Source organism: Hemitrygon akajei, chromosome 19, assembly GCF_048418815.1.
Source record: "Hemitrygon akajei chromosome 19, sHemAka1.3, whole genome shotgun sequence".
Taxonomy (NCBI): Eukaryota; Metazoa; Chordata; class Chondrichthyes; order Myliobatiformes; family Dasyatidae; genus Hemitrygon; species Hemitrygon akajei.
In genome coordinates this window covers 54,484,925-54,506,352 of record NC_133142.1, presented here as the reverse complement: position 1 = coordinate 54,506,352, position 21,428 = coordinate 54,484,925, and the positions used below count along the sequence as shown (strand labels likewise).

Sequence of the window (21,428 nt, the reverse complement as noted above, 5' to 3'; positions counted from 1 at the left end):
GAGCACTGAAGTCAACTATTATCTATCAGTTCAAAATACTTTCTGTTTCTTTAAATACTGGCTCTGATGATCCTACAGCCAATCCCCAATATACAATAATGGCATCAAACCCAGCATGTGGTAGAAAAATAGTGATCACCATTATACGACAATTCTGCAGATCCAATAAAAGCTAAGAACTGAAATCAGATTATTATGTAAGGTGTTGATAATATATACAAAAAAATCCTAATCTGCAGGTCATACCAACATGCACTTCTTTCAGACATGCTGACAATTAGTTCCATCTTTCTCTTCCCTCACAAACTATGACTTTTCTTTCACAAATAAAGAGAACAGTTAATAGATACTGACCGGTACAATAGCAAGGACAGTGCGTGCTTCTGTGTATCGGAAGAGTACATCCACGAAGGAGACCATTTGCAGGGTCTTGCCAAGACCCATACTGTGTGCCAGGATGCAACCAAAGCCGCTGCTGCTTTTAAACCTTTCCAGTGACTCCACCAAATTATCGTACAAGAAACGGATTCCTCCAATCTGCGTGTGAAGAAACAGAATGCAAAGGCTGAGAAACACACAGGAGGAACTCAGCAGGTCAGACAGCATCTATGGAAGTGAATAAACCATCAACCTTTTGGGCCGAGACCCTTCATCAGCACTGGAAAGAAAGGGGGAGAATGCCAGAATAAGAAGGTACTGGGAGGGGAAGGAGTACAAGCTGAAAGGTGACAGGTGGGAGAGGGAGGACGGACGAAGCACAAGCTGATGGGTGGAAAACATGAAGGGCTGGAACAAAAGGAGCTTGACAGAAGGGGAGAGTGAACCATGGAGAAAGAGAAGCACCAGTTTGGCAGGTAAAGAGAAAATAAAAGGGGTAAGAGGGGAGCCAGAAGAGGGAATGGAAAAAGAGAGAAAGGGAAGAGGGAAAATTACTGGATGTTGGAGAAATTGATGTTCATGCCATCAGGTTGGAGGCTATCTTTATACTTTACTTTATTGTCACCAAACAATTGATACTAGAGCGTACAATCGTCACAGTGATATTTGTTTCTGTGCTTCGTGCTCTCTTAAGTACAAATCAAAGTAAATATAACAAAAATTTAAATTATAAATCATAATTAGAAAATAGAAAAGGGAAAGTAAGGTAGTGCAAGTCAGGTCCAGATATTTGGAAGGTACGGCCCAGATCCGGGTCAGGATCCATTCAGCAGTCTTATCACAGTTGGAAAGAAGCTGTTCCCAAATCTGGCTGTACGTATCTTCATGCTCCTGAACCTTCTCCCTGAGGGAAGTGGGACAAAAAGTGTGTTGGCTGGGTGGGTCTTGTCCTTGATTATCCTGGCAGCACTGCTCTGACAGCGTGCGGTGTAAAGTGAGTCCAAGGATGGAAGATTGGTTTATGTGATGTGCTGGGCTATGTTCATGATCTTCTGCAGCTTCTTCCGGTCCTGGACAGGACAACTTCCATACCAGGTTGTGATGCACCCTAGAAGAATGCTTTCTACGGTGCACCTATAAAAATTAGTGAGGGTTTTAGGGGACAGGCCAAATTTCTTCAGTTTTCTCAGGAAGTAAAGGCGCTGGTGGGCCTTCTTGGCAGTGGACTCTGCTTGATTAGATCTAGTCAGGTCATTTATGATATTCACCCCGAGGAACTTAAAGCTTTTGACCTGTTTCACCTGCACACCACCGATGTAGATGGGGTTGTGTGATCCGCTACTCCTTCTGAAGTCAACAACCAATTCCTTCGTCTTGCTGACATTGAGGGATAGGTTATTGTCTTCGCACCATGCCACCAGGTTCTTAATTTCCTCTCAATACTCAGACTTATCATTACCCATGATACAGCCTACAATTGTGGTGTCATCAGCAAACTTATATATTGAGTTTGATGGAAACTTGGCTACACAATCATGGGTGTACAGTTTGAGTACAACAGGGGGCTGAGTACACAGCCTTGTGGGGCACCAGTGCTCAGAGTGATTGTAGAGGAGAGCTTGTCCCCTATTTTTACAGCCTGGGTCCTGTCTGTGAGGAAGTTGAAGATCCAGCTGCAGATCTGAGTGCTAAGACCCAGGTTCCGGAGCTTAGGAATCAGTTTATTTGGAATGATGGTATTAAGGGCAGAGCTGTAGTCAATGAAAAGGGGCCTTACATATGCGTCTTTATTCTCCAGGTGTTCTAAGGAGGAATGTAGTGCCAGAAAGATGGCATCTGCCGTTGACCTGTTGCTCCGGTAGGCGAATTGCAAAGCGTCGAGGTTGACCGGTAGGTTATGGTTGATGTGTACCATAACCAATCGCCTGAAGCATTTCATAGCAATTGATGTCAGAGCCACAGGTTGATAGTAATTCAGGCATGCCACCTTGCTTTTCTTCGGCACCAGGATTATCATTGCCTTCTTAAAACACGAGGGGATCTTAGACTGAAGCAGGGAGCAGTTGAAGATATCAGCAAACACTCCAGCTAGCTCGCTTGCACAGGCCCGGAGAACCCGTCCCGGGATGCCATCTGAGCCCGTCGCCTTCCTTGGATTTATCTTCAGGAAGGCTCTTCTAACATCTTCCTCGGTGACGATGAGTCTCGACACCACCAGGTCCGGTTCATCTAGATGGAATATGAGGTGCTGCTCCTCCAACCTGAGAGTGGCCTTGAACCAACATGTCAGAATGAGAACGGGGATTGGAATTAAAATGGTTGGTCACTGGGAAATCCTGCTTTTTGTAAATGCTGTTATCAACTGATGGGTGATCACAAAACATCAACATGACGTTACATTTTTAAAATATTGCAACAGAAATGTAGTGGATTCTGCAAAATCACCCCATGATAGGGTTAGAAACATGCATGTGTACTAGAAATGCATAAACAAAAGTTTCAAAGATGAATGGTATTGAAGAGGGTAAGTAAGAGCAAGGGTGCAAACAATGGGATGGGGGATAACACGGAACAATACAGTCCTTTCAGCCTCAATGTTGCAGTGACTTGTTAACCTAATCCCACCCCCAGAGTCCTGCGTTTTTCTTCAAGATGGCAGCGCATCCAGTCTCAACGGCCATTCCAGTTCCAACTAATGGTGTAATTGTTTGTCTTTCTTATGATTGCACGACATTGCTGCACTTTAAGAACACTGAGTACTGGAAGTCTACCTCACTAACAAGTTGTTGGACAGAGGTTGAGCTCTGCAGCATGGGCTTATTGCATTCTGTGTTGTAGCCTGCTGCAGCCACCAGTCAATGTGTCCACAGAATTTAGGCAGGACTGTTTTTAAGTTAGCTGTTGGAAGTGGTGCGCAACGAAACGGAGGCACAGAAGGCATGTTGGTACTCGTGCGAAACCCTGCATGCCAGCTCTCCTGTCGATTCTGCTTTCAAACGTTCAATCACTGGAAAATAAACTAGATCACCTGTGTCTGAGACTGAATCAGTGTGAGATGAAAGACCTGCACAGTTATTTGATGGAAATGTTACTCCAAAATATCTCTGAACAGCCATACAGCTAGAAGGTTTCACCTCTTTTCAGACTGACAGGATTCCCACGATCTCTGGTAAGATCTGTGTTGGAGGTGTACGTATCTATGTTGATAAGAACTGGTACGTGAACGCTTCGGTAGTGATGACGCACTGTTCATCACTGATATACGGTGAAGTGCAGGCCCATCCATTTACTGAGGGAGCCCACTGCTTCTGTGATTTTGTCTGCATACATCCTCCATGTGTAATGCTGGGGAGGTGCTGAGCTCTACTGCAGCATCAGTTACAGTTATAAGAAAAAGTTTGTGAACCCTTTGCAATTAGCTGGTTTTCTGCATTAATTACTCATAAAATGTGATCTGATCTTCATCTAAGTCACAATAATAGACAAACACAATCTGCCTAAACTAATAACACACAAACAATTGTACTTTTCATGACTTTATTGAACACTTTGTTTAATCATTCACAGTCCAGGCAGAAAAAAGTATGTGAACCCTTGTATTTAATAACTGGTAATCCTTTAGCAGCAATATCCTCCATCAAGTGTTTCCTATAGCAGCTGATCAGACTTCCAAAACGGTGAAGAGGAATTTTAAACCACTCCTCCCTACAAAACTGTTTCAGTTCATCAATAATTAGAGTCATAGAAATGTACAGCACAGAAACAGGCCTTTTGGTCCATCTAGTCTGTGCAAATCCATTTAAGCTGTTTACTTTTTATTGAACTCCATGATCCTACCATCCATGTACCCTTCCAAACTTCTCTTAAATTATGAAATTGAGCCTCCACAATTCCCATGCTCTCTGAGTGAGTAAGATTCCCCTCAATATTCCCTTAAATTTTTCACCATGAACACTGACGAACACTCAGGTCTTTAGAAATGCTTTAGTAGCCTTTTCCAGCTTCACGCATCTCTACAGTTTTTCCAAGGTCCTCTGAAAGTTGTTTTGATCAAGGCATGGTGCATATAAACAAATCTTTCTTGAGAAGAGCAGGCTCTGTCAGTAACCTGACATTGTGTATCTTTCTTTATAGAGTAGGACACCTCTACAAACCACACCTTCAATCTCATCTCATTGACTGGAACACCTGACTCCAAATAGCTTTTGTAGAGGCATTACTCCAGAGGTTCACATACTTCTCTGAACCTGGACTGCAAATGTGTACTCATTATTGACAAGTACAATTGTTTGTGTGTTAATAGTTTAGGCAGATGTTTGTCTATTATTGTGACTTAGATGAAGATCAGACCACATTTTATGAGTAATTAATGCACAAAGCTAGGTAATTGCAAAGGGTTCACAAACTTTTTCTTGCAACTGCACCTGCAAGCCACACGTCCCTTTATTGCTGCTGGGGATTTCAACGATGCTAATAGTCCTGCCTAAGTTCTACCAGCATGTTGATTTTTCTACCCGAGGTGAGAGCACATTAGACCTGAATTATAAACACAAGAAAATCTGCAGATGCTGGAAATTCAAAGCAACACGTCCAAAATGCTTGAGGAACTCAGCAGGCCAGGCAGCATCTATGAAAAAGAGTAAACAGTCATTGTTTCTGAGACCCTTCATCAGACCTGGATTATGCCAACATCCCTGGTGCACACAAAGCTGCTCCCTGTCCTCACCTCAGATTCTCTGACCACTTATCTGTTATGCTAATTCCTGTATGGAGACCACTGATTAAAGGAGTCAAACCAGTTCAAATGGAGATAAATGAAAAAATCTGCAGATGCTGGAAATCTACCCGCCACACCCCTCCCCGTTTCACCTATCACCTTGTGTTTCTCTCTCTCCTCCCTCCCCCCCCCCCCCCCCCACTTTTAAATCTACTCCTCATCATTTTTTTCTCCAGTCCTGCCAAAGGGTCTTGGCCTAAAACATTGACTGTACTTTTTTCCATAGATGCTGCCTGGCCGACTGAGTTTCCCCAGCATTTTGCATGTGTTGCAAAAGGAGATAAAGACCAGGGTAGATGGAGCAACCTCAGTATTGTAAGACTGTTTTGAAAACACAGACTGAAACTTGTCCATTAATGAATATACACGATCTGTGACTGGCTACATAGATAAGTACCTTGAGGATGTCAAAGCTATTAAATATATCTATGTGAGAACAAATCAGAAGCCATGGCTGACATCAGAGGTCTGGAAATGGCTGAGAGATGGGGATGCTGCCTTCAGATTAGGGGATAAGACAGCTCTCAGGCCAACAAGAACTGCGCTTTTCTGTGCCATCAGGAAGGCAAACTGGGATTATTCATAGAGAATAAAAGACATTTCCGTGACACCAGGGACATGTACCGTATGTGGCAGGGCGTTCAGAAAATAACAAAAGTATACCCTTCATATCAACGACAGTGACACTTCTTTTCCTGATAGGCTGAATGTCTTTTACATTCTGCCTGCCTGTAGCTGATGTGAGGAAGACCCTAACCAGGGCCCAATAATGTACCTGGTTGGGCACTGAGGGACTGTGCAACCCAGTTAAAAGAGATTCTAACAGACATCTTCAACATTTCTCTGGAACAGTCCATTGTCCCCTCAGGCTTCAAGATGACCACAATCATCCCAGCGCCCAAGAGGGCGACAGTAACCTGTCTCAATGACTACCATCCAGTGCCACTAACCTCAACAAAAATGAAGTGGTTTGAGTGGCTGGTTATGGATTGCATTAAATCCCATTTTTGTGCTACATTGGACCCTTTACAGTTCACTTATCACTCAAATCAGTCTACTGACAATGCCACAGGATCCGCACTCCACATGTTCTGTCCCACCTGTAAATGGTGCCTCATAAATCAAGATGCTGTTTATCAACTTCAGCTCAGCATTTAATATGATCATTGTTGCGAAACTTATTTTGTTGGGTCTCAACACCTCTCTGTAATTGGATGTTGGACTTCCTGACAGAAAGGACACAATCAGTCCATGTTGCTAAGAACATCTCTAGTCCCATCACATTGAGCACCTGTGCACTCAGCCGCTGCTGACACATGACTGTACTGCTAGATCCAGTTCAATGCATATCACCAAGTTCGCCGATAACACAACAGTGACTGCCTCATTAACAATGACAACGAGATAGCATACAAAGAGGAGATAGAGCAGCTGTGAAATCTAGGAGTGCACATAACAGACAACCTCACCTGGTCCCTCAACACCACCTCTTTGGTCAAAAAAAAAGCACAGGAGCTTTTCCACTTCCTGAGGAGACTGATGCAAGTGAGGCTTCATCACCTCCCTCTCCCCAACTTCTAACCAAGTTTTATAGGAGCACTATTAAGAATGCCCTAACTAACTACATCACCATCAGGTCTGGGAATTGCAATGTATCTGACTGCAAGTTCCTACAAAGGATTGCAAGGACTACTAAGATGATCATTGGGGTCTCTCTTCCAGCCTTCAGAGATATTTATCAGGAGCGCTGGATATGCAGGGCCCTTAGTACTGCCAATGAACCCTCCACATCCATCCAACAATCTCTTAGACCATCAGGCAGGAGGTACCGTAGCATTAAGACAAGTACTGTTAGGATGGGAAACAGCTTCTTCCCCCAGGCCATAAGACTACTGACCTTCCTGCCAACAACTGGGTCTCACAGAGCATGAAGCGCCCGTAGCATTATACTGTTTACTATTTAACTTGTGTCGTAAATCCACCTTTTTATTTGTGGTAATATTACTTATGTGTTGTGTGCGTTATATGAACTGCATTGAATGTTGTTTCATTTGGCGGTATGCATACGTATGGTTAAATGACAATAAACTGAACTTCAACTTGAACTTGATTCTTCTTTCATCCATGTGCCAAAAAGTCCCTTAATGATCCTAAGTGCCTCCACCACTACCCCGGCAACTCACTCCACACACCTACCATTCTTCTTTTAAAAATCTAATCTCCGAGATCACCACCTCTACTTTCCCCAAATCACCTTAAAATTATGTCCCCTCATATTACTAAATTCTGTCCTGGGAAAAAGTCCCCGGCTATCCATTCTACCTTATCATCTTGTACACCTCTATCAAGTCACCTCTCATACTCCTTCACTCCAAAGAGAAAAGCTGACTCAACCTTTCCTCAGAAGACATGCCCTCTAAAATCCAGGAACTTTGGTAAATTTCCTCTGCCCTTCCCCAAAGCTTCCATATCCTTCCTATAACGAGGTGACAGGAACTGCACACAATATTCCAAGTGTTGTCTAATAGAGCTGTGATTTTACCTTGCGACCCTTGAACTCTATGTCCCGACTAATGAAAGTGCTAGTCCTGAAGATGATTCTCGACCCAAAATGTAGACTGCTTGTTCATTTCCATGAATGCTGCCTGACATGCTGAGTTCCACAGCATTTTGTGTGTGTTGCTTTGGATTTCCACCTTCTGCAGAATTTCTTGTGTTTACAACATACGCCTTCTCAGCAACTCTATCAGCTTGTGCAGCAACTTCGAGCGATCTGTGGGTGTGCACCCCAAGATCCCTCTGTTCCTCCACACTGCTAAGAATCCTGCCATTAACCCTGTAACCTGCCTTCAAATCTGACCTTCCAAAGTGAATCATTTCACACTTTTTCTCGATTGAACTCCATCTGCTGCTTCTCAGCCCAGCTGAGCATCCTATCAATGTCCCGTTGTAAACTACGACAACCTTCAACACTATACACATCATCAACCTTTGTATCATCTGCAGACTTACTAACCCACCCCTCCCTTATCCAAGTCGTTTATAACATCATAAAGAGCAGGAGACCCAGAACAGATCCCTGAAGAACACCACTGATCACCGACCTCCAGGCAGAATACACCCCACAGCCACACAAAATTATAAGACAAACTTATACCCTTTGCTACACATTCCAGAGAATATCACCCAGCATTATTGTAGGAGAGTTAACACAATCTCACAAAACAGATTGTTGCATAAATCTTGTACGTGCTCTAGCCATTGCAGTTTGAGAGATTCAGGTAAGGTGCTCCTTATACAATTGAGAGAAAGACCAGAATCAGCTAGCACTTACATTTATTTTTTTATGTTTAGTGATATAGTACAGAACAGGCCCTTCCAGTTCAATAATCCCAAATAGCAACCCACCTACTTAAACCCAGCCTAATCACAGGACAATTTACAATGACAAATTAACCTATTAACCAGTACATCTTTGGAATGTGGGAGGGAACCAGAGCACTCATGGGAAGGATGTACTAACTTCTAAAGATGGCATGGAATTGATATCTGATGCCATGAGTTGTAATAGCATCGCATTAACCACTATGCTACCATGGCGGAACACTACGATGTAGTGCTTTGAACGGTTGGTCACAAAACATAATCAACTCTTGCCTGAGGAGTGACTTAGATCTGCTCTAGTTTGCCTACCATCACAAAAGGTCAACAGCAAATATCATTTCACTGGCTCTTCACTCAGCTCTGGAACATCTGTATAGTGAAGATGCGTACATTAGGATTCATTTAATTGACTACAGCTGCACATTCAATTATCTCAACTCTTCAAAACTAATCAATAAGCTTCAAGACTTGGACCTTGATAACTTTCTGTGCAACTGAATCCTCGATTTCCTCAGCTGCAGAACCCAGTCATTTGACTTGACAACAGCAATGTCCATCAGCACAGGTGCATCACAAGGTTGTGCGCTTACCTTGCTCTACTCGCTTTATAGGTTCTGGCATGCTAACAAATTGCAAATGTTACTCCACTCTTCAAGAATGGAGGGAGGCAGAAAAAAGGAAATTTGCCAGTTAATTTGACCTCAGTGGTTGGGAAGAAGTTGGAGTCCATTTTTGAAGATGAGCTTTCAGGGTACTTGGAGGCACATGATCAAATAGGCTGAAGTTGGCATTGTTTCCTTCAGGGAAAATCTTGTCAGACAAATCTGCTGGAATTTTTTGAAGAAATAGCAAGCAGGATAGACAAGAGAATTGGTGGATGTTGTGTGCTTGGGTTTTCAAAAAGCCTTTGACAAAGTGTTGTTCACAAGGCTGCTTAACAAAATGAGAGCTCATGGTATTACAGGAAAGATACTAGCATGGATAGAGGATTGGCTGATTGACAGGAGGCAAACAGTGGGAATAAAGGAAGCTTTTCTGGTTAGCTGTTGGTGACAACCTGTTCCTCCGTGGTCAGTGTTGGGAGCACTTCTTTTTATGTTATTTGTCAACGATTTGGACAATGGAATTGATAGCTTTATGGCCAAGTTTATTGTTGATACGAAGCTATGTGGAGAGGCAAGTAGTGTTGAGGAAGCAAGTTTACGTGGCTCTCAGCACTTTGCTTCTGTCCCGCTTGCTCACGTTTTTTCCACTCAAAAAACTCAGTGGGTTTGTCTTTAAGTGCAGGGTGCTTGGACTCAAGGTGCCGAAGCAGTTTTGAGTGCTTCATTGCCTCATTAGACAGCCTCCAGACCCGAACTCCAGCCTTCTGCCTGTCCGCCACCAGACACCTTGGCCAGGTGTGGCTGGGGTGAGAGGACAAGGTCAGGGCCGGAGGTCCCCCTGCCAGGGCCGTGGCGGTCGCAGTCTGGAGTGAGCGACCAAGCGAGCGAGGAGTGTGACAGGGCGCGCGCCCGCCCCTCTTGTAGGATCTATTGGCTGACAAATAGCCCTGCTACTTATGAAACCCTGAGCCCGAATTAGGTCGTCTGTGAATATTTTAGCACCGGGCTCCCCACAAATATTTGGTGTGCTAAACAGGTTTAGAGGCTCCGCCCATCTGTCCACGCTCCAGGCCAGTAGCAACGGCACTCCTACTGGCCGGTTACCTGAGGCCAACCAGTGATCCCTGGTGCAAGGGCATCACTGCGTTGAGGCGACTGATGACCTCGCGTGTATTCAAGTTCAACAGTGGGCGTGACAGGGAATGAGGGAAGGTGCAGCTGACTCATATCGTTTCCTCGCGGCCCGGTGGTTGGGGACACTAAAGTACACTGTAGTGCGTGGCGGGGGAGCTACACGCATGCGTACTGGGCAGAAAGAACGGAACTAAAACCCCGCAACCTTGAAACAATCTCTCAAAAGTATTTCAGTATTTATTTTTCTTTTTTTTTTGCGATCTACTGGGAAAGTCTCAAAGATCGACTAGTCACTCGCGATCGACGGGTTGGCGACCACTATACTACATTGACTCAATTCCAATCTACATCAATTAATTGATTTGTTAGTTTATTATTGTTATATGCACATACATAACATTTCATCACGTTAGTGTACTGAGTTAGTATGGAGAAAATAAAAACTGAATGTAGAATGAAGTATTAACAGTTATAGAGAATGTGCAGTGCAGACAGACAATAAGGTGCAAGGCCATAACAAGGAAGATTGTGAGGTCTTGAGTCTATCTTATTTGTTCAATACTTTATAACAGCATGATAGAAAGCTATAAGTACTAAGACTGATGTTCCAAGTCACAAATAAAGTACGCCAAGAAGGCTACTGAAGTTCACAATATTTGTGTCAGTTTCATTAGAAGTCTTCAGAAGGTTCAAAACTCCTATGATCAGAAACAATAAGAGTCATACCTATATATCACACATTGGTAAGATATGCTGTTACAAAGCAATCCTTAGTAGTACTGATAAAATTTGATCCCATTACCTGGTGTGATTTGACAGCACGTGCCAGTTGGGGTGCCAGGAAAATATCTTGCTCATTTGGAGGATGATTTATGTTGACAAGTACACGACCTAAATCATCTGGCTGGTTCAAGGCATCATTCACGTGAGCACCATTGCTTTCCTCGTTCACCTCCTCCTCTTCATTGCTGGATCCACTATCAAGAATTTGGAGTGAGTCATCTTCCCCTGAACTCAGCTCAATCACATCTTCCAAGCCAGAAAGAAAAATAAGGTGATATGTCAAATAAGGCATTACTACAAAATGGGAACTGTTTGCTGTAACAGTATGTAGATGCTAATTCAACAGATAATGCTGTTCTTTCAACTGAATCAAAGTAGGTTTAATATCACAGGCATATGTCGTGAAATTTGTTGTCTTTGCGGCAGCAGTATATTGCATTACATAATAACAGAAACAAGGTGAATTACAGAAAGTATATACAGTTGCAAGAAAAAGTTTGCGAACCCCTTGCAATTACCTGGTTGTCTGCATTTACTCATAAAATGTGGTCTGATCTTCATCTAAGTCACGATAAACACAGTCTGCCTAAACTAATAACCTACAAACAATAGTACTTCTTCTCATCAGTACTGAGTTTTCCATTTAAACAATCACTGTCGAGGTTCAAAAAAGCATGTGAACCTCTGGGTTAATGCCTTCTACAAAATCTATTTGGAGTCAAGTGTTCCAATCAATGAGATGCGATTGGAGGTGTGGTTGTAGAGGTGACCTGTGCTATAAAAAAGACACACAAAGTCAGGTTACTGAGAGTCTGCTTTTCTCAAGAAAGACCTGTTTATGTGCACTATGCCTTGATCAAAACAACTTTCAGAGGACCTTAGAAGAATTTTAGAGATGCATGGAGCTGGAAAAGGCTACAAAAACATTTTTAAAGACCTGAGTTTTTACCAGTCCGCAGAAGAGAAATTGTCCACAAATGGAAAAATTCAGTACAGTTGCTACTCTCCCAAGGGGTGGGTGGCCTGCAAAGATTACACCAAAAGCATTGCATGCAATGCTGAGGGAGGTGAAAAAGAAGCCAAGGATAACAGCAAAAGACCTGCAGAAATCTCTGGGACTTGCTAAATTCTCTGTTTATGTGTTCACTATAAGCAAAAAAGTGAAGAATGGTGTTCATGGAAAGACACCAAGAAGGAAGCCAATGCTCTCAAAAAATAAAAGCATTGCAACACCTCTCAAATTTGCAAAAGACCACCTGGATGTTCCGCAAGGCTTCAGAACAACGTTCTGTGGACAGATGAAACACAAGTTGAGTTCTAGTAGAAATGTACACTGCTATGATTGGAGGAACAAGAGCACTACACACTAACACCAAAACCTCATTCCGAGTGTGAAGCACGGTGGGAGGAATATCATGGTTTAAGACTGCTTTGCTCCGTCAGGGCCTGGACAGCTTGCAATCGTTGAGGGAACAATAAATTCAAAATTGTATCAAGACATTTTACAGGAGAATGTCAGGGTAGCAGCATCTGAAGCTTAATGGAAGGTGGATGATGCAACCAGACAATGATTGAAAACATAAGAATAATACAACAACAAGATGGTTTAAAAAGAAAAAAAATTGTATTTTGGAATGACCAACCTAATTGAGGGCTGTTCATCAAGGTAGACCAGAGATATTGATGAACTAAAATAGTTTTGTCTGGAGGAATGGTCAAAAAGTCCTTTTTGCCATTGTACAAGTCTGATCAGCAGCTACTGGAAACGTTAGGTGGAGGTTATTGCTGCTAAAGGTGGTTCTATCAGCTATTAAACAGAAAGGTTCACATACTTTTTTCCAGCCTGGACTGTAAATGATTAAACAATGTGTTCAATAAAGACATGAAAAGTGCAACTGTTCATGTTAATTAATTTAGGCAGATTGTGTTAGTCTACTTTTGTGACTTAGATGAAGATCAAACTACATTTTATGGGTAATTAATGCAGAAAACCAAATAATTGCAAAGGGTTCACAAACTTTTTCTTACAACTATAATTTATATAATTTAAATAGTTAAGTAGGTAGTGTGAAAGCTTGTAAGGAATGATTGCAGGTACATTGTCAATTGCCTATAGACACCACAACGCTTGTGCAAAAGATTGGATAAGTGGGGCAATAATTTCACACAAATAAACCTTGAGTTCCTTTCTTACCATTTTTCTTGCAGCTTCTTGTCATCTAATTCAGTAAACTGGAGCAGTTCAGAAAAATAGAAGTATCTTAGGGAAACAATGCAAGCAAGTTTCACTCATTTGATAACAAAATTTATCCAGACTGTCGTGGCTTTGAAACCATGCTCCAATGTGAGTTTGTATCTATTTTGTGGGAAGTACAAAGGTATATATGGTGCAAAGGAGGGGGAGGGGGAGAAATTATTAGCATAAAAAAATCCACTTATATTTGTGGCTCTCACCATCTTTTGCAGCTCTGTGTACTCTCCCTGCATCATCTTCACTCCCACTGCTTATGTCCACACAGATGACCTCCGATTTGGAGAGTCTTGGTGGGGCGGACAGAACCTCATCTGCTTTCTGAATAGTTTCCTCTGGAAGGACAAAGTTGTAGAGTCAATGCAACAGCATTTTTTCATTCCTATGTTGTTGAATTCAACATGTCAACAGATCCTGACCCAAGTACTCAACTTTCCATGAAGTCCATGCATGACCAATACTAGGAGAAAGTGCATTCATAAATGCCTTCTCAGTCTACAAAACTGATATTTCACTGATACATTGTCTCAAGGCTACATCTAGAGGCCATAAAATAGTAGGATACTTGGTTCCAATGAAGCTGACACCTTTTAATCACCTTTCCTAATAATGAACATAACAAAATATACTTCACGATTATTTCAAAAATGTTTATTGAAATGTGAGTAAATAAAACTAGTCAGTTTCACAGGGCATAAATATTTCAGTACCTTTGATAAATCACAGAGTCAAAGAGCATGGGAACAAGTCCCTCAGCCCAGCTGTTCCATCCTGAACAAGATGGCTCAACCATTGGTTGTAAACCTAACTAATCCATGTACCTCATTTTTTTTCTCCAGTCCTGTTAAGGGTCTCAGCCCAAAAGTCATTTGTACTCTTTACCATCGACGTTGCTTGGCCTGCTGAGCTCTTCCAGCATTTTGTGTGAGTTGCAATCCATATACCTGCCCAACTGCCTTTTATAAGCCGTTACTGTTCCTGCATCAACCACTTCCTCTGGCAGTTGATCGCAAATAGATATAACCTTTAAGTAAAATAAAAGTTACCCCTCAAATTCTTCTTAAATCTTTCATTTTTCATCTTGCACCTATGGCCTTTAGTTCTTGATTCTGTTGAAAAAGACTGTGTGAATTCACCTTATCTATGCCCCTTCTTGATTTAGTGCACTGTGTCGACCCACTTTCTGCACAGGTGAACCGGCTCACAAATAGCCAGCGCGCGGGGGGAGACTTTGGTAATGCACCTCTGACGTCATTTCCGCCTGGAGTGGGCGGGCGCCAGGGATTAAATGCCAGCGCCGCGAAGTTTGAATAAACTAGTCTCGAAATGACTTACTGACTGCGTGTCGTTATTTCAGTGCTGTGTGTAGCACATCGCTACATTGGTGACCCCGACAGTCCAAACGGGATTTGGACCAAAGATGACCGACTCTTCATCTGTTCACGCAGTTTCACCAGAACTGCTAACTTACTGGACACTGCGACCACGCGTGTGGTTTAGCCAAGCAGAAGCCCAGTTCCAGATTTGGCAGATATCTTCTGATTCCACATGTTACTATCACGTGGTGAGCGCCCTTGACCAGGAGACGGCCGCCCAGGTTGCGGATTTCATACAGTCGTCCCCGGAAGAAGGCAAATATGAAGCATTCAAAGCACTGCTCATTGGGACCTTTGGGCTCTCACGGCGTGAGCGAGGTGCCCGCCTGCTTCACCTGGACGGTTTGGGAGACAGACTGCCGTCAGCATTGATGAACGAGATGCTGGCCCTGGCTGACGGACACAAGCCCTGCCTCATGTTCGAGCAAGCGTTCCTAGAGCAACTGCCCGAGGACATACATCTGCTGCTGGCTGACGCAGATTTCAGCGACCCCCGGAAGGTGGCGGCCTGGGCAGACGTGCTGTGGAAAGCCAAGAGGGAGAGCGTGGCGTCCGTCGGTCAGAATACCAGGCCACGCGCCCAACAGCAGACCAGACCAGGCCCGGCAGGGGGGCGCACACAACACAGAGGCTGGAATGAGGAGGCCAGCGAACAGTGGTGTTTCTACCACCAGCAGTGGGGCACAAAAGCCCGCCGTTGTTGCCCGCCCTGCAAGGGCCAGGGCCAGCTGCCGCTAATGACTATGGCGGCTGGCCACCAGGACAGCCTCTTGTACGTCTGGGACAAACAGTTGGGACACCGCTTCTTGGTCGACACCGGAGCGGAGATCAGCATCTTGCCCCCGACGGAGTACGACACCCGCAACAGGAAGCCAGGACCCATCCTGAGGGCCGCAAACGGCAGCACGATACGGACCTACGCCACCTGCACAGTGCAGCTGCAGTTCGGCGCCAGCCGGTTCACGTGGGACTTCACACTGGCCGCCGTGGCCCAACCACTCCTGGGGGCGGACTTCTTGCGAGCTCACAGCCTGCTGGTTGACTTGCAAGGGAAAAGACTGGCACATGCCGAGACTTTCCAGACGTTCTCCCTGGGTGAAGCCAAGTTGCCGGCCCCACACCTGGACTCCATCATGCTGTCGGACAATGAATTCACCAGAATCTTGGCGGACTTTCCATCGATTCTGGCACTGCAGTTCACGGCAGCCATGCCCAGACACGGGGTACAGCACCACATTCCGACCCAGGGACCACCCCTCCAAGCCCGTGCACGAAGGCTCCCCCCAGAAAAGCTCTGCCTGGCGAAGGAGGAGTTCAAGAGGATGGAGGAATTGGGGATCGTACGGAGGTCCGACAGCCCATGGGCCTCCCCCCTGCACATGGTGCCCAAAGAAGCCGGGGGTTGGAGACCGTGCAGCGACTACCGCAGACTGAACGAGGCTACCACTCCAAACCGCTACCCCGTGCCGCACATACAGGACTTTGCAGCAAACCTGCACGGGGCAAGAATCTTTTCCAAAGTAGACCTCGTCCGGGGATATCATCAAATCCTGGTGCACCCTGAAGACATTCCCAAAACAGCACTCATCACCCCATTTGAGTTCCTCTGAATGCCGTTCGGCCTGAAGAATGCCGCACAGATGTTCCAGCAGCTAATGGACGTGGTGGGACGCGACCTGGACTTTGCGTTCATCTATTTGGACGACATCCTTATAGCTAGCAGTAGTCGCCAGGAGCACCTGTCCCACCTCCGCCAGCTCTACTCCTGCCTGGGTGATATCGGCCTCACGATCAACCTGGCCAAATGCCAGTTCGGTCTCGATACCATCGACTTCCTGGGCCACAGGATTACCAAAGACGGGGCAACCCCTCTGCCCGCCAAGGTAGACATGATCCGCCACTTTGCCCAGCCCAACACGGTCAAAGGCCGGCAGGAGTTCGTTGGTATGGTGAACTTCTACCACCGTTTCCTCCCCTCAGCAGCCCGTATCATGCACCCTTTGTACACCCTGATGTCGGGTAAAGGCAAGGACATTACTTGGGACGAGGAGGCCGCGGCCGCTTTCGTTAAAGCCAAGGAAGCCTTGGCAGATGCCGCGATGCTGGTGCACCCCAGAATGGACGTTCCGACTGCCCTCACTGTGGACACATCCGACACAGCAGTCGGTGGGGTGCTGGCAACCCCTGGCATTCTTCAGCAAGCACCTACGACCACCTGAACTCAAGTACAGTGCTTTCGACTGGGAGCTGTTGGCACTGTATCTGGCAATCTGGCATTTCAGGTACTTCTTAGAAGGCAGGCTGTTTACCGCATTCACGGACGACAAACCGTTGATGACCTTCGCATTCACGAAGGTGTCCGATCCCTGGTCGGCTCGCCAGCAGCGACATCTGTCCTACATCTCCAAGAACACAACGGACATCCAGCATGTCTCGGGAAAGGACAACATCGTGGCGGACGCATTCTCCAGACTAGCTGTCCAGGCCCTGTCACTGGGGGTGGACTATGCAGCACTGGCGGAGGCGCAGCAGGCAAGACGACGAGATGCCCAGCTACAGGACCGCAGTCTCGGGTTTGCAGCTGCAGGACTTTCTCGTAGGCCCAGGTGAGAGGACCCTCTTGTGCGACGTGGCTACCGGCCAACCTCGCCCCATCCTCCTGGCAGCCTGGAGGCGGCGAGTTTTCGACTCCATACATGGTTTGGCACACCCATCTATCAGGACTACCGTCCGGCTGGTCTCCAGAAAGTTTGTGTGGCACGGACTGCGCAAGCAGGTCAGTGAATGGGCCAGAACGTGTGCGCAGTGCCAAACAGCCAAGGTGCAGCGACACACTAAAGCCCCGCTGCAGCAGTTCGAACCCACCCACCCGAGATTCGACCACATTCATGTGGATATTGTGGGCCCCCTACCAGTGTCCCGAGGAGCGCGGTACCTCCTAACTATGGTAGACCAACCAGTTCATGAGGTGGCCAGAGGCAGTCCCGCTCACCGACACATCTGCCGCTTCCTGCGCCCGAGCACTGATCGCAACCTGGGTAGCACGCTTCGGGGTACCAGCCCACATTACCTCCGACAGAGGCGCCCAGTTCACCTCCAGCCTGTTGGGAACGCAGCTACACCACACAACTGCCTACCACCCACAGTTGAACGGACTGGTGGAACGCTTCCACTGTCACTTGAAGTCGGCTCTCATGGCCTGCCTGAGAGGACCTAACTGGGTGGACGAGCTTCCCTGGGTCCTGCTTGGAATTCACACAGCGCCCAAAGAGGATCTGCACACCTCGTCGGCCGAGTTGGTGTACGGCGCACCCCTGGCCATCCCAGGAGAGTTCATACTAGCCTCAAGGGGGCAAGAGGAAGAACCCGCAGCAGTCCTGGACAGGCTACGCGAAAGGCTCGGCAACCTGGCCCCTGTACCAACTTCACAGCACGGACGGACCCCGACCCATGTACCCAGAGACCTGCGGAATTCTAAGTTTGTGTTTGTACGAAGGGGCGGACACCGGGCACCGCTACAGCGGCCGTACGAGGGGCCATTCAAGATGATCAACAACAACGGGTCCACGTACGTTCTGGACATTGGGGGGAAGAGGAGGTTTTCACGGTGGACCGACTCAAACCAGCCCATGTGGACTTGGCGCAGCCAGTCGAGGTTCAGGCACTGCGGCGCAGAGGCAGACCTCCCAAACAGAGGCTGATCCAGACTGTGGACATTGGGGGGGTGTATCACCAGTTCTGGGGGGGGGGGGGGGGTGTTATGTGGCGACCCACTTTCTGCGCAGGCGAACCGGCTCACAAATAGCCAGCGCGCGGGGGGAGACTTTGGTAATGCACCTCTGACGTAATTTCCGCCCGGAGTGGGTGGGCGCTAGGGATTAAATGCCAGCGCCGCGACGTTTGAATAAACTAGTCTCGAAACGACTTCCCGACTGCGTGTCATTATTTCAACGCTGTGTGTAGTACATCGCTACAGCACCTCCATAAAAACATGTCTTAGTCTCATACACTCTAGAACAAAACCCTAGACTGTCTAACCTTTCCCTAAAACAGAGTCTCTCAAATCCTGGCAGCATCTCTGTAAATCTTCCCAGTTTAGTAACAGCTTTGCTCTATCAGTGCGACCAAAACTGAACACAAAGCTCCAAATGCAGTCTCACCAGCATCTAATAGCACTATACCATGACCTCCTAACCTCTATTCTCCATGCCCTGTCTTACGAAAACAAGTGTGCCTAAAAGCTTTCTTCAACACCCTGTCTGTCTGTGATTCTACTTTTGGAGAACCAAATAGTCCAAGATCCCTCTTTTCTACAAAATTTACCAGGACACTGCTTTTCACTGTAGAAACCCTACTTGGATTTGACTTTACAAAATGCAGCAGCATGCATCTATCTGAACTAAACTCAATTTGCTGTTCCTCCACCCACTTACTCAGCTGATCAAGATCCCCTGTAATTTTTGATAATCTCTTCATTGTCTACCATACCACTTACTTTAGGATATACTATCTACTTTCGGCCAGAAATGTCGGCTGTACTTTTTTCCATAGATGCTGCCTGGCCTGCAGAGTTCCTCCAGCATTTTGTGTGTGTTCCACCTATTTTAGTTTCATTTACAAACTTACTAACCAAACTTTGTTCATTCTTATCCAAACTATTGTTATCCAAATTCATGACAAAAACATTGGCCCTGCTCCAACCCCTAAGGCATACCATACTAGTCACAGGTCTCCAGTGCAAAAAAAACCTTCTAACATCACCCTCTGATTTCTACCATCCAATTGTATCCAGCACCTCCTGGATTCCATGCCATCTAACTTTATGGAACAACCTACCATGTGGAACCTCATCAAAGGTCATACTGAAGTCCATATAAACCATGTCCACTGTCCCACCCTCGCCACTTTTATCAGTCACCTCTTCAAAATAACTCAGTCAAGTTCAGAAAAATAATCCCCCATGCATAAAGCCATGCTGATGACCCCTAATCAACCCCACTCATTCCAGATGTACATTTATCTTCTCCCTAAAATACCACAGATTTACTGGCCTAGTTTTTCTTTGCTGCTGCTCTTAAATAAAGGCATATTTGCTACCCTTCAGTATACCAGCAGCTCACCCATGGCTAACAATTATCTCAGTCAGAACTCCCACAATTTCTTTTACAGCCAACTACAATGTTTGGATGTACCTGGGGGGTTTCTTTTAAGGGGATTTCTTCCCCTTAATAAGAAATACAACTCTCTCTTCTCTTTCCTCAGCCTCTATCCCTAAAGCACCTGTACCCTAGAATATTAAGCTTCTAGTCCTATCCATCCCATAGCCATGTTTCTACTAGTGGCATCAATTTCTTGGTCACACATAATGCTATCAATTTGAATGGAATGCTAGTTAAGTGGGAATATGCTTAAAGGAACTGCAAATCTGGCTTAAATAGAAAATGCTTATAGTATTGAATTTTACCATGCACTGGCACTTCTACCGAGCATATGCGCATGCATAGAACAAAGAGCATCACCTCACGACCCAACACCCATCTTGTGGAAAAATCAATTAAAAGGAACCTATTAATAAATATTCCAGAGAGGGACACAGCATAACCATTTCTAGCCACCTAACCATTTCTGTGTGCATAACTACAACAAGTGAAATGCTTTGTGAGGCCCAAGGGGTTTATTGTTTCGCTCTCCTACACTTCACTTCCTACGGACCTGACATTTTAAAATATGTTTTAACTGGCTTAACTGCAAAGGGATAAGAAAGAGTATCAAACTGTATAAAGAAGTCATATTTGTATAGTTTTGTTTTTAAAAGTACATTTGCTTACCTTCATTCCAAACAGGTTCATTTTTTAAAGTTTGGGCATTAGACTCTGAGGATGATTTAAAAAAAAATAGATTTTAGAAACATTTAAAACTTAAGCTGATTTAAGATTATTATTTTAACATGATTATATCCACCACTCAAAAACCCCTGGGCTCATGGCCCACACTCTCTGTATTATCAACCTAGATTGACTCTCAGAATTCTGTATTCTATTTCTGGCCCCATCCATTTCTAAATCTTTGACTATCAAAGCACACCTGGGATTACCTCCTGGAAAGCTTTCCCTTTTAACATCTGCTTGTCCTATCATCTCATTTAAAATAACAATAATTTTGCTTTAATACTGCCCCATTGAAGCACCTGGTAGAATTTTACTATGAGACCTTTATACATTTGTAATATTGATGATCAGGCATCTGTTTGAAGTAAATTTAGAACAAATTATCAAGTCAAGAAAAGTTGGATTTGTTCAATGCTCAACGCACACTGGTTGATAGGGACGGAAGGAACCACTGACCACCGCATGACACCTTCCTATGTGACTACAGGCGATGCAGAACCTGTCCTTGCATCTCTTCCCTCCCCATCATCAAGACCCAGTCTTTCCAGAAGCAGCAACTCTTCCAATCCAGTGAACTGCATTTCATGTTCAAAATATGGTCTCTTCCACATTGAAGAAAACAAACATAGGTTGCTTGCTTTGTGAACCATTGGTGTTCCACAGTGAATCTGAGTTTCTGTTTGCACAGCATTTGCATTCTCCATCCAACTCTGACCTGTCTGGAGCCTCCAACATTGCCTTCACCAGCCTTTCATCTAATCACCAGTCCTTCAGCATTACTGAATAAAATCCTGGAACTTTTTTAATACTTCATTTCTTATTTAGAGATACAGCATGTTAACAGGCCCTTCT

At 45.2% G+C, this 21,428-nt stretch overlaps 1 protein-coding gene across 3 annotated transcripts in view; it reads right to left on the bottom strand.

The window, feature by feature from the left end:
• rad54l2 (RAD54 like 2) overlaps positions 1-21,428 on the bottom strand; it is a 191,792-nt gene that overhangs the window by 60,663 nt on the left and 109,701 nt on the right. For all 3 annotated transcript variants that reach the window (XM_073072525.1, XM_073072527.1, XM_073072526.1), the window contains exons 5-8: positions 20,517-20,561; positions 13,516-13,647; positions 11,081-11,307; positions 355-537 (exon numbers count right to left, since the gene is read on the bottom strand). In XM_073072525.1, the coding sequence (XP_072928626.1) occupies positions 355-537; positions 11,081-11,307; positions 13,516-13,647; positions 20,517-20,561 (587 nt within the window). The remainder of the gene's footprint in view (positions 1-354; positions 538-11,080; positions 11,308-13,515; positions 13,648-20,516; positions 20,562-21,428) is intronic.